Raw genomic sequence first — 9,981 nt, forward strand, 5'->3', positions numbered from 1 at the left:
AAAAAAAAAAAAAAAAAAAAAAAAAAAAAAAAAAAAGACACGCAACCGCTTCTCTTTCTCCACCCCCGAAGATCATTACAACGTCACTCCCGGACATCCACCAGGTACAGATTTGGCGTACACAAGATGGCATCTCTGATCTCCGAAGGGTGTAAACGCCCTCCATGGCTCTTACGATATCGCTCATCGACGGTGTTTATTGTTGCAACAGTATGGACGTCATTGTTCACGGTGAGTGGCTGCGTCCTTGAATCGCGCAAAGGAAGATAGCTAACGACACATAAGGACTACTATCTATATGCCATGGTGAGCGAGGACTTCGGTCGAATTGCGCGTATTTTCATGATGCGCCTACTCACAGCAGCTTCAGATTGTCCCCGTCATGCCAACAGCCCTGGTTGATCGCGCCGGCGTCCCCTACCAAGACCGTTCGTGCATCCCCTTCATCTCACATCTGCACCATTCCTTGCTGACTTCTACAACAGGCGAGTACTGGGTCAGTGTATTACTTATGTGCGAAGCTGCCGTCGCATGCATTTGCTGCCCCATATTCGGTTACATTGTTGACGTCTCGCCCACCCGCCAATTCCCTTACCTGCTCGGGCTCATCCTCCTCGGCGCATCCATGATCATCCTCTCAATTGCGCATACAATAGGCTTGTTTATTGTCGCCAGATTGTTGCAAGGCGGCGCGACGGCCATGGTCGCCGTCGCAGGTCTCGCGCTCTTGACAGACTCCGTTTCGTTCGATAATCTCGGCCAGGTGATCGGCTACCTCGGCTCTTCTGTTGCGCTGGGGTTTCTGCTCGGCCCCTTGATAGGTGGGATCCTCTACGAGAAAGCTGGATATCAAGCGGTTTTCGCGATGGCGTTCGCGATCGTCGGCGTGGACTTGCTCATGCGGATCGCGGTGATTGAGAAGAAGGTTGCCCATCAGTGGCTCCTTGAGGACTCGGAGACGAGTCAGTCAAGCCCCCACGCCGGGGGGTATAACACCTTCGGCGACGCATCAGAACCATCGGATTTCCAGTCACCCAAGTCGAAGAAACCAGCCCTATTCCTCATTATCCGCCAGCCGCGGGTTATGATTGCGTCATGGGCTCTCCTAGTTCACGGGCTCTTGTATGCCGCTTTCGATGCAGTACGTTTTTTCTCCTTTCCCACCAGGTTCCAGGTTATCCCAACAGATACTAACGCAGCTATCGCACCCCAGACAATCCCCGTATTCGTCGAAACCCGATTCCACTGGGGACCGCAAGGTGCAGGACTAACATTCCTCCCCTCGGCTATCACCGCGTTCTTCGAGCCCTACTTCGGTAAGACCCAACCCAAGAATGGAAGAGGCCATCGACACTTTCTAACCGTCCCGAAGGCTACCTCTCAGACCGTTACGGTGCCCGCAAGGTAACACTAACCGGCTTCCTCTTCCTCTCTATCCCCCTCATCTGCCTCCGCTTCGTCGAATCCAACACAACCTCCCACATCGTCCTCCTCATCACCCTCCTTACCTTCATCGGCCTCCTCATGAACCTGTGCGTGCCCGCCCTCTATGTCGAAACACAGAAAGTCCTCGAGGACATGGAGCGCGAGCGACCAGGGATCTTCGGCAAGAAGGGCGCGGTGGCACAGGCATTCGGCGTACAAACCATGGCGCAATTCCTTGGGCTCTTTGTAGGCCCACTTTGGGGTGGGTTTATTGAGTATCGGTTCGGCTGGAAGAATATGTCCTGGACGTTAGCTTTGTTAGCCGGGTTGACTGCTATTCCGATGTTGTGGCTTAGTGATGAGGGTGAGAAGGTGAGGGGATTTGAGGAGGAAGACGAAGAAGAAGAGGAGGAGAGAACGAGGTTGCTGAATGGGGAGGGTGCGTAGGGTTCTCTTTTTGCTGGGTTACGGTATGGATACTCTGTAACATATACATGCATGGTATTGTACTTGGGTAATTTGGTTCTGAGTGAAGAATAGCCCCAGACAATGATCTATACAGTACTAGGTACATGTTGAACACACCCGACAATCAATACACCAACACACCAACAACTCATACAACACTTTTCTTTAATGCCAACACAGTGATTCCTCCAAATGTAACCCTACATACCTACCTGTCCGCAGACCCCGAAATGAACTAGACAATTGCAGCTTACACAAACCGTCAGTACATCTTCTACCAATCCTGTCCTTATATACATACATACCCTTATTTTTTTAACGAAGGGTGAGGCGGAGGGAGAAATTAGGGGTGGCTCCTGGGTGTGGAGAAGATGACTTGGTTTCCTAGATGGAGGGGAACTGGATATCACTGATTGCCATGTTGATGCGGTTAGTGAGGTTTATCAGGTCTGGTATTGTTGTTGTGTCAGGACCGTATTCGTGGAAGACGGATTAGGTGAGTGCGTGGAATAACTAAGGGTTATGAGGGTGAAGTCGGGGGAGGGATGCTCTCGGGGACCGGAGATTGAGTGTGGATTGTGGTTGATGAGCTGGATGTGACGTTTTTGGTGGGAGATTCGAGGGTGGATGATGGGGATGCGTCGGCTGTTTCGTATGTTAACTTCTACGTTGTTAATGAGGGGTCGGTTGTGTCGGGGTTTGGGGATCCCGGGAGATGTGTTGTCTTATATGACGCAGCAGGTTCCCTTGCTGTGGGTGGAGGTATTTCATTGTCTTATTATAGCTTGACGGGGCTATGTCTAATCTTATGTAGTGTGATAGCAGTCGTTACGGAGGTTGTACCTGACGTAGTGATTGTTAAACAATGCCACCATCGTCTGTTCTGCGTTCACTATTGTGTTTGGATAGATGATGGCGCTTGCGATATGTGAGATTGACAAGACTGACTTCGAGGGAGGAGGTATAGATAAGATTAATGAGTATAAGGAGTTCAAGGGGCGTATTATAAGGAAAACCATTCCTCCTCAAAGCAGGAAAGAAGTCAGCAAATCCACATTCTAGTACTCGACATTTTATCGTATAATCACACTGGTCCATACTCAACCAGACATCTGACAAGGTTGACGGCCAAATCCCATGACTTCATGTACACGTTAGTCCAAAGTATATCAGAATATAATCCAACCCGAGAGAGACAAAGAAGAAAGAAAAGCAAAGGTAAGCTCAGGTAAGACGTTTTCAGTTTCCAGTCCATCCAAAACCCGAACGCCGTTCATGCGCAAACCGAACGCCAAGCAAACATTTTGATACCGTAGACGTCGTTCAAAAAGTTTTGTATACGCAAAAGGCTAAAGGAAAGAGATCAATCACAAGCTCAACTGGTCGATACTTCCTACTCGACCGCTCCCGCCTAATCGGCCGCCGCCCTTCGTCACCATCCCTAATCGATAGAAACGCTCCTCTCCGCCGGGCGTCCTCCCACCAATGTACCATTTCTCCGGCCCGAGAGCGTCTCGGAACCCGCCCGATCCGTTGGAGCTGTCGCTCCCGCGTCGTTGGCGGTCCGGCCCATTGGCAATCGGAATAGGGTTGGATGGAGTTGGCGGGGACGATGGAGCTGGAGGGGTGGCGGAGGACGAAGGCACCGGGGAGTCCCCGGCGGGAGACGATTGATTCAGTGGGGATCGGGTATGTGAGTGGGGTCGGGAGTGGGAACCGGCGGCTGAAGATGAGTGGTGGTGATGATGGTGATGATGATGATAATGAGTCGTAGGGGCAGCCTCGGAGGACGCCCCTGAGTTGCTTGCCTTGGTTGCTATAGCGCGGGCACTCTGTGATATCTGAGTCGGAGAGAGAGACGAGGAGGTGCCTGTGGCCGACTGGGAGCCAGCGGCCGAGGCCTTAATCGTTGACTGGGCGCGAAACGCCGCCAAAAAGTTGGCCAAAAATGGACGGTTGGTAGACATCGTGATGAAGACCAGTCGTACGAGGCAGATCGTTAGAGCATGAATTAGAGGCTGGGCAATGGTGTCGCGGTCAGATTGACCACGAACGTCAAGTGCTATTATATTTGTATCTTTAGCCAAGAAAGGGTTCCCCGCGGCAGCGACAGGGCTCTCGAGATATAGATAGGATCTGAGTGGAGGTCGGCAGAAGGGAAAGAGTTGGCAGCAATGATCCGAATACCGGCGAAGGGTCACTAAGTAACGGTCAAGATCTCAACCGAGACGAACATAACACTAAAGTACCCCTGGACACATGCACGGTGGATGATAGTTCGATGACGATCGGCGAGTCTGCGGCGAGGGATTTGAAAAAGAGGAAGACGAAAGAAAATAGGACGCCAGAGTTTGAGGAAACGCATTCAATCCAATCGATTTCTCCGAGGTATCCCGTGGTCGGGGAGCCAATCAGTGGAGGCACATATAAAGAAACTCACGGGTGACGTCTTCCTTCTCCTCTCGTTTTCCGGTTTTTGACTATTGCTCTGCTTCTTCTTCTTCTTCTTTCTTCTTTATGCGGCAGAAGTTAGGAGGTAGTAAATAACATTACTAGTTGACTCTTCTAAGGCCGTCGTAATCATTAGTCACTGAAAAGAGCACAAACCCCTTCGTACGAATCGGATATCCCAAATCTACTGTCCCGCGGAGGGGAAGTTCACCAGAAGAAACGTGGGGTTGACTTCGGTGGCATCTGACAATCCATTAGTCTGTAGTCTGGAACTCTCACTGCTCCATACTACATACTACTAGTGCTATCCATAGGGAATTCTCGGGTTCCACTGCCATCCGGGCAAATGGGTCTCAAGTCACTGGACCAGGAATCACATCCACTACTATCGAGCCCTTCATCACGGGATCCAGCTTCTTTACTTAGTAGTCCGGCGACTACCCGGGTGGCATGATGAAACCGTGGACATACATAGTTAATACTTTATTATTATTTATTAATTATACATGTCTCCTCATGATTATATGTGATATATCCTACGTAATGGGAAGGAGGATACATTGGAACAATAATAATTTTTATAGATCTGTATTTTTATTCTTTTTTAATTCCCTCATTATCCCTTTTAGCTTCGAGAATCTAATCCGATCGGAGTCTATATTCTAATTTTTGGATTCCCTTGGCGTTGTTTCTTATAATTCCACCCAAATGTTTTCTCCATCCAGCCTGGCCGAGAGCACGAGTTGCCTCACTCCCCAACACAGGACCTGCCATAAACCCCGCCAGAGAAAAGGAAATGAGACACAATGCAACCAAATAGACACAAGCAAGACAACCGACGTATAACACATCATGGGGGGCTGACCAGGGGCATGACCCAACGCACATCAACAGAAGCTCATCGACCAGGCTCTCCAACGCTGTAGGAGGCGCAGGAGCCTTTGCCAACGTCCGCCGGGCAACCCAGCCGCGACACGTATGAAGAAACAGATGGCTACCTTTTCACACAATTCGAGCAGAGATGAATAACAGAAGACACGAAAAGACAACACCAAGCACAGTAAAAAAAACAGAAAAAATTCAACAAACATAGATGAACAAAACACCTCAGTCCAGCTCAAGTTCATATGTCCGAGCAGAACACCTCGAATGTACTTACATGGTTGGTCGGGGGAACGACATGCGAATCGAATCAGAACGGTTGTGAGGTCTATGCAGAACAAACCCGAACGCTGCTGAAGTCGGCCGGTGCGCTCGGGGATCGACCAGGTAATGAAACAGGACACAATGCGAATCGCAACGAAGAGTCGACAGAGGCCATCCCACGCGAAATCTTTTGGGGCACATTGCAAGAAAAAAAACGATGCAAAGCTGAACAGGAACACAAACACAAGAAACACATGCCCAGGTCTATTTGTCGGACGCCGGATAAAAGCCACACACACACACCATCCCATCTGCCCACTCATAATGGATGGAAAGAAACAAAACTGAACCAGGACCACCACAAGATTGCACTCGCCGTATAAAAATGCTGACACAATTTTGAAACCCAACAACCAGACACAGGTGACCGTATTTCGTAAAAATAAGAAGAAAAACTGTTTAAGTCGAATGCGATCAAGTGAGCAACGCCGGACGTTTGCGACATAGCCCACACACTTCAGATAGTATGCAATTCTCGGTCGCGGCGATAATGCAGTCAAAGTACATCTGCACAGCCGATGCCGAAACAGTGGAACGGCGCAGATTCCATATAGTGACCCGTAAATCCCTATTAAAGTGATCTGGCGCGTGTCTTCAGCAAGCTAGACTCATTGAGATAGTTTAGAGGCCTAGTAGTCTTCCGACCAAAAGAAAATTTGACTATACAAAGCTCCATCTTGATTTGCACGAACAATGTCCGAAATCAACAACGCAGTCGACCGTCACGCATTCGTTTCGTTTCGCCACTATTGCCTCGCGGGCGGGACGGTACCTAGGTTTTTTGTGAGCCAAAGACGACGCCCTGATCGACCGGAAAGATCGTATTAGGAACCATGCGACTTACCATCACCGGCCAAAGTGGTCGAAGCCAAGTAAAGACCATTCATGCCACCTTCCTGGGGACCACCGGTCGTGGTAGGATAGAATTTCCGTTCGGTATCGACGTGAGCATGGATCGGCTCCTGGCCAGACGCCATGGATTGGGGGAAAACGGGGTTGATGTAACCATCATTCGCTCCGGGCTGAAACATCGAAGTCCAGTCAATTTCGCCAGTGTGATTGGGAGTGGGCCCAGGCATTACTGGGCGCTTAGGGTCTTGGACCACCGGGGGTTTTACCTGTTCATAGGAAGGACGGTCAACACTCAGCTGCTGAGATACATCAGTGCCAGGTTGCGCGAGATACGGGTTCTGCTTGGGAGCCGCCAGCCAGGGGCCTCTCTGATGTGGCTGACCAGCGGGGAACGCGTCATCCGGTTGACCACGGTTCATCCCATTGACCGACGACATCGAAAAGCCCAGAGGCTGCTGATCCGTGAACCCAGGTCGGCCTGAAGCCAGCCCGTTACCGTTCACGGCCCCCTCGCCGTAAGCCGTACCCGGAAGGGCAGTGGCAGGAGGGACGGTACTACTGACTTCATCCTGAACCGGTTTAGCAGGATTCGCAGCTTGGGACCTCTTCAAATGTGCCTGGGGATGCGACAAGTGGGTCGCTCCCGTCGGGTTGCCGCGTCGTAACGAGCATTTCTGGAAGTGGCGCTTCAAAATATCACTACGGGAGAAAGTGTCCTTGCACAGAACACACATGTATGGGCGGTCACCGGTATCTGCGCAGAAAAGTAAGATTTGTCAGCGAAATTAAGAACTTTCGGCGCACTTCAAGGATTCGGAAACTCACGTCTGAGCAAATGACGCTTCAGATGTTTGGCGTGGAGATAGGTCTTGTTGCAGTGCGGGCAAGGGAATTTTCCATCGGCATCCTTGGCCGGAATTGTGGTGTTCTTCGCCGTGCCATTGACGCCGTTTGCGACTGGCGTGGCGCGTCCCGGAACGCTCGGGAGAATTCCGCGTCGGCCTTGAGAGCCAACCACCTGTGTACGGGGAGGCTCCTTTGCACCGTAGGGCGAGGCACCATTTGCGCCCGCAACAGGATCCGGGTTCATCCAGGGTGAGCCCTTGCCATCTGAGTAGCTGAAAGCACCGGAGGGCATGCCAGAAAAGTCCGGGCGCCGGTCCCGCGGGGGTGCCGGCGCGATCGGCTGCGGATATGTCTGCGCGCTAGAAGCCGGAGGCAGCACGCTGTGAGGTGGAGGATATTGCGAAGGCTGGGGCTGTGCCTGCGGATTCGGGTGGGAGAGGAACGAAGATGGAGGCAGGCTACCCACGGTGGTGTGAGGCATGATAGGAGCGGTAGACGACGCGTAAACATCGTGAGTAGAAGTGGGAAACCTCGACAGATCCGGCCTATACGCCGGCTGGCCCATGTAGGAATGAGGGGCAGGAGATTGGCTGTGATGAGGCTGCAGCGGGGGGAGAGTATGAGGCTGGGACACGGGGTACTGAGGCTGCATGGTGTACTGAGGCATTGGCATACTCGAGATAGTAGTCGGGAGAGGCGTGGAGCCTTGGGGTAAGCTGGTGGATGGGGGCCGCGACGGATGAGATCTGGGATCCATCATGAAGCGGAGAGAATATCAGATGGAGGGGAAGAACAGGGTTGGACTGGAGGTAGAGTTCACGGTATCCCGATCATCGATTGCAGAACGAGAAAAACCTTTTCGCCGGCTGGTCTCTTGACGAACAGGCAAGCGTGGTACGTGTGCTCTCGACTGCCAATTCTCACTGCAAGCGAGAAACGGATCACTTTCTGCAGAGTTTTCCTCCTGTAGTTCTTTTCTCTATCCTCGTTCTGGTACGTTTTCTTTTGATTTTCCTCTTCCGACGGAATGAATCCTCCCACTTAACGCGGTGATAGGACGGGGATATGGAGACGTCCGGAGTGTAAATTCGATCGGACAATCAATTCCTCAACCAGCAAACGCTCAAGGATCCTTGCAGTCGATGATGGGGGCGTACAGGAACAAGTGTGACTCCACTGCAGAAAAGAAGTCAGGATGAGGTCGAGATGCTTAATCGTGAATTCCCCACGGTCACCCACCAGGAAAATCGAGTTGTGTGGGAACTTCTTTTTATCCGCACGTTGTCAACAGTCAATGGTCCTGATCCACCAGCGAGGCGGCGTGTAGGTGGGTCTCACAACAACCAGCAGTACTTAGAAGAAAAAAAAAAGCAGCTAGTGCTTCGCGTCAACAATGCGCGAAAGGGACCAGGATTTTCAGAAAGATACAAAATTTTAAAATCAAATGAGAACTGTCAGGAACAGTGCAGTTACAGGTGCGGATTCCACAACAAGTATGAAAAGGAAGAAGAAAGGGGGGCGAAGGGGAAAAAAAAAAAAAAAAAAAAAAAAAAAAAAAAAAAAAAATTAAAAAAAAAAAAAAAAAAAAAAAAAAAAAAAAAAAAGGTTAACACGGTAAAAAAAAATAATAATAATAAAAATGATTATTTTTTTCCAAAACAACAGCACCCAAGGTAGCCGTCTAATCACGGGAATGGAGGGAGGGGAAAGGGGGGCGACGAACGGCGGCGGCGGCGCAAAGTTAAGAGGGAGGGCAGAAAAAATAAGTGTCAGAATTCGGAATAGAAGGTCAAGACACGCTTAGGGAAAAGGAGGGAGAGAAGGAAGAGTAAGAAAAAAGGCGATTAGTACTAAACCGATTGAAGAAGGTTGAGAGGGCGGTGACGATCGTAACTCGCGGAGGCAAAAAGCCATCTAGAGAAATAAAAATAAAATTTTTTAAAAAAATGTCGAACCAGAAAAAAAGGAAAATATCAGAAGAGAAAAATAAAATCAAATGGTCATGTATTATTTAATTTTGTTATTATTACGCTGGTCAACACCCAACATTTGGAACAATTACTGCTGCCGTCCACTTGATTCGTGCCTCACTCTCCGGGACCCGAGAGTTCAATAAGAGCCGAGTAATCGACATGTTTCGCTGGTATTTTAGGCATGTTAAGGTTTCCAATCATGTAGTATGAAGAACCGTTAACAGGCAAATCTGGTGTTCTACGGTTGAGATATGGTAAATCTCTGGCTCATCTACTAAACGATCAACTATCTCGAAGTCAAAAGGAATGGTCAAATCATTTGCTCTCGATCAGAAAACGGCAAAGTCGGCTCAGCGGTCACAACCAATTCCGAACATCGACCGGGGGAGGAGGGCAATTTGGTAGGCAGTAGCGCGGCAAGCAGGGAAAAAGGAAAGGATGAAAACACCGTTCCGCCCTAGGCAGATAGTGTCGGTTGGTCATTTTTATTTTATTTTCCCTCCTTTTTAATTGTTTTCCGAGTTTTCTTAAGGTCTTGTTAGAAGATGACGAAGGTGGTTGGATGGAAGTTCGGGCTTGTACCGAACACAGTTGTCGGGGAGTACCATAATAGTATCCTTGCCGCATACGGCTACGTAAAAGATACTTGGCAGTAACCTGTCGTTACCGGTTTACACGGTACCTCGAATTACCAACGCAAGCGGACAATCGGTTGGTTAATCGTTCGAACCAAGAGATTTATTTAGAATCAATAGGAAAT

The 9,981-nt window shown here is 49.8% G+C and overlaps 3 protein-coding genes across 3 annotated transcripts; 1 reads left to right on the forward strand and 2 right to left on the reverse strand.

Annotated features, from left to right (window-relative positions):
* The first annotated feature begins 12 nt into the window (after positions 1-12).
* On the forward strand, positions 13-2,196 carry BDV38DRAFT_53123 (MFS transporter). The gene is made up of 4 exons (XM_032063500.1): positions 13-231; positions 286-1,141; positions 1,214-1,316; positions 1,373-2,196. The coding sequence occupies exons 2-4, from the start codon at positions 383-385 to the stop codon at positions 1,870-1,872; spliced, it is 1,362 nt and encodes a 453-aa protein (XP_031906745.1). The 5' UTR covers positions 13-231; positions 286-382; the 3' UTR covers positions 1,873-2,196.
* A 930-nt stretch (positions 2,197-3,126) lies between these two features.
* BDV38DRAFT_53095 (uncharacterized protein) lies at positions 3,127-4,017 on the reverse strand. Its single transcript, XM_032063499.1, has one exon. It carries the CDS (start codon positions 3,858-3,860, stop codon positions 3,261-3,263), a length of 600 nt encoding a protein of 199 aa, XP_031906746.1. The 5' UTR covers positions 3,861-4,017; the 3' UTR covers positions 3,127-3,260.
* Positions 4,018-6,054: 2,037 nt separating this feature from the next.
* Positions 6,055-8,231, reverse strand: BDV38DRAFT_53219 (uncharacterized protein). The gene is made up of 3 exons (XM_032063501.1): positions 7,228-8,231; positions 6,395-7,156; positions 6,055-6,322 (listed from the first exon to the last, which is right to left on the reverse strand). The coding sequence occupies exons 1-3, from the start codon at positions 8,006-8,008 to the stop codon at positions 6,297-6,299; spliced, it is 1,569 nt and encodes a 522-aa protein (XP_031906747.1). The 5' UTR covers positions 8,009-8,231; the 3' UTR covers positions 6,055-6,296.
* Positions 8,232-9,981: the final 1,750 nt, after the last annotated feature.

Source organism: Aspergillus pseudotamarii (assembly GCF_009193445.1).
Source record: "Aspergillus pseudotamarii strain CBS 117625 unplaced genomic scaffold BDV38scaffold_168, whole genome shotgun sequence".
NCBI lineage: Eukaryota > Fungi > Ascomycota > Eurotiomycetes > Eurotiales > Aspergillaceae > Aspergillus > Aspergillus pseudotamarii.

Bases quoted from the DNA above. Each gene is read 5' to 3' on its own strand.
- BDV38DRAFT_53123 (XM_032063500.1), top strand. From the start codon at position 383: ATGCCAACAGCCCTGGTTGATCGCGCCGGCGTCCCCTACCAAGACCGT. The intron at 1,142-1,213 runs GTACGTTTTTTC...ATCGCACCCCAG, and splicing joins TGTATGCCGCTTTCGATGCA to ACAATCCCCGTATTCGTCGA. The intron at 1,317-1,372 runs GTAAGACCCAAC...ACCGTCCCGAAG, and splicing joins GTTCTTCGAGCCCTACTTCG to GCTACCTCTCAGACCGTTAC.
- BDV38DRAFT_53095 (XM_032063499.1), bottom strand. From the start codon at position 3,860: ATGTCTACCAACCGTCCATTTTTGGCCAACTTTTTGGCGGCGTTTCGC.
- BDV38DRAFT_53219 (XM_032063501.1), bottom strand. From the start codon at position 8,008: ATGATGGATCCCAGATCTCATCCGTCGCGGCCCCCATCCACCAGCTTA. The intron at 7,157-7,227 runs GTGAGTTTCCGA...TTTTCTGCGCAG, and splicing joins GAAGCGTCATTTGCTCAGAC to ATACCGGTGACCGCCCATAC. The intron at 6,323-6,394 runs GTAAGTCGCATG...CAAAAAACCTAG, and splicing joins GACCACTTTGGCCGGTGATG to GTACCGTCCCGCCCGCGAGG.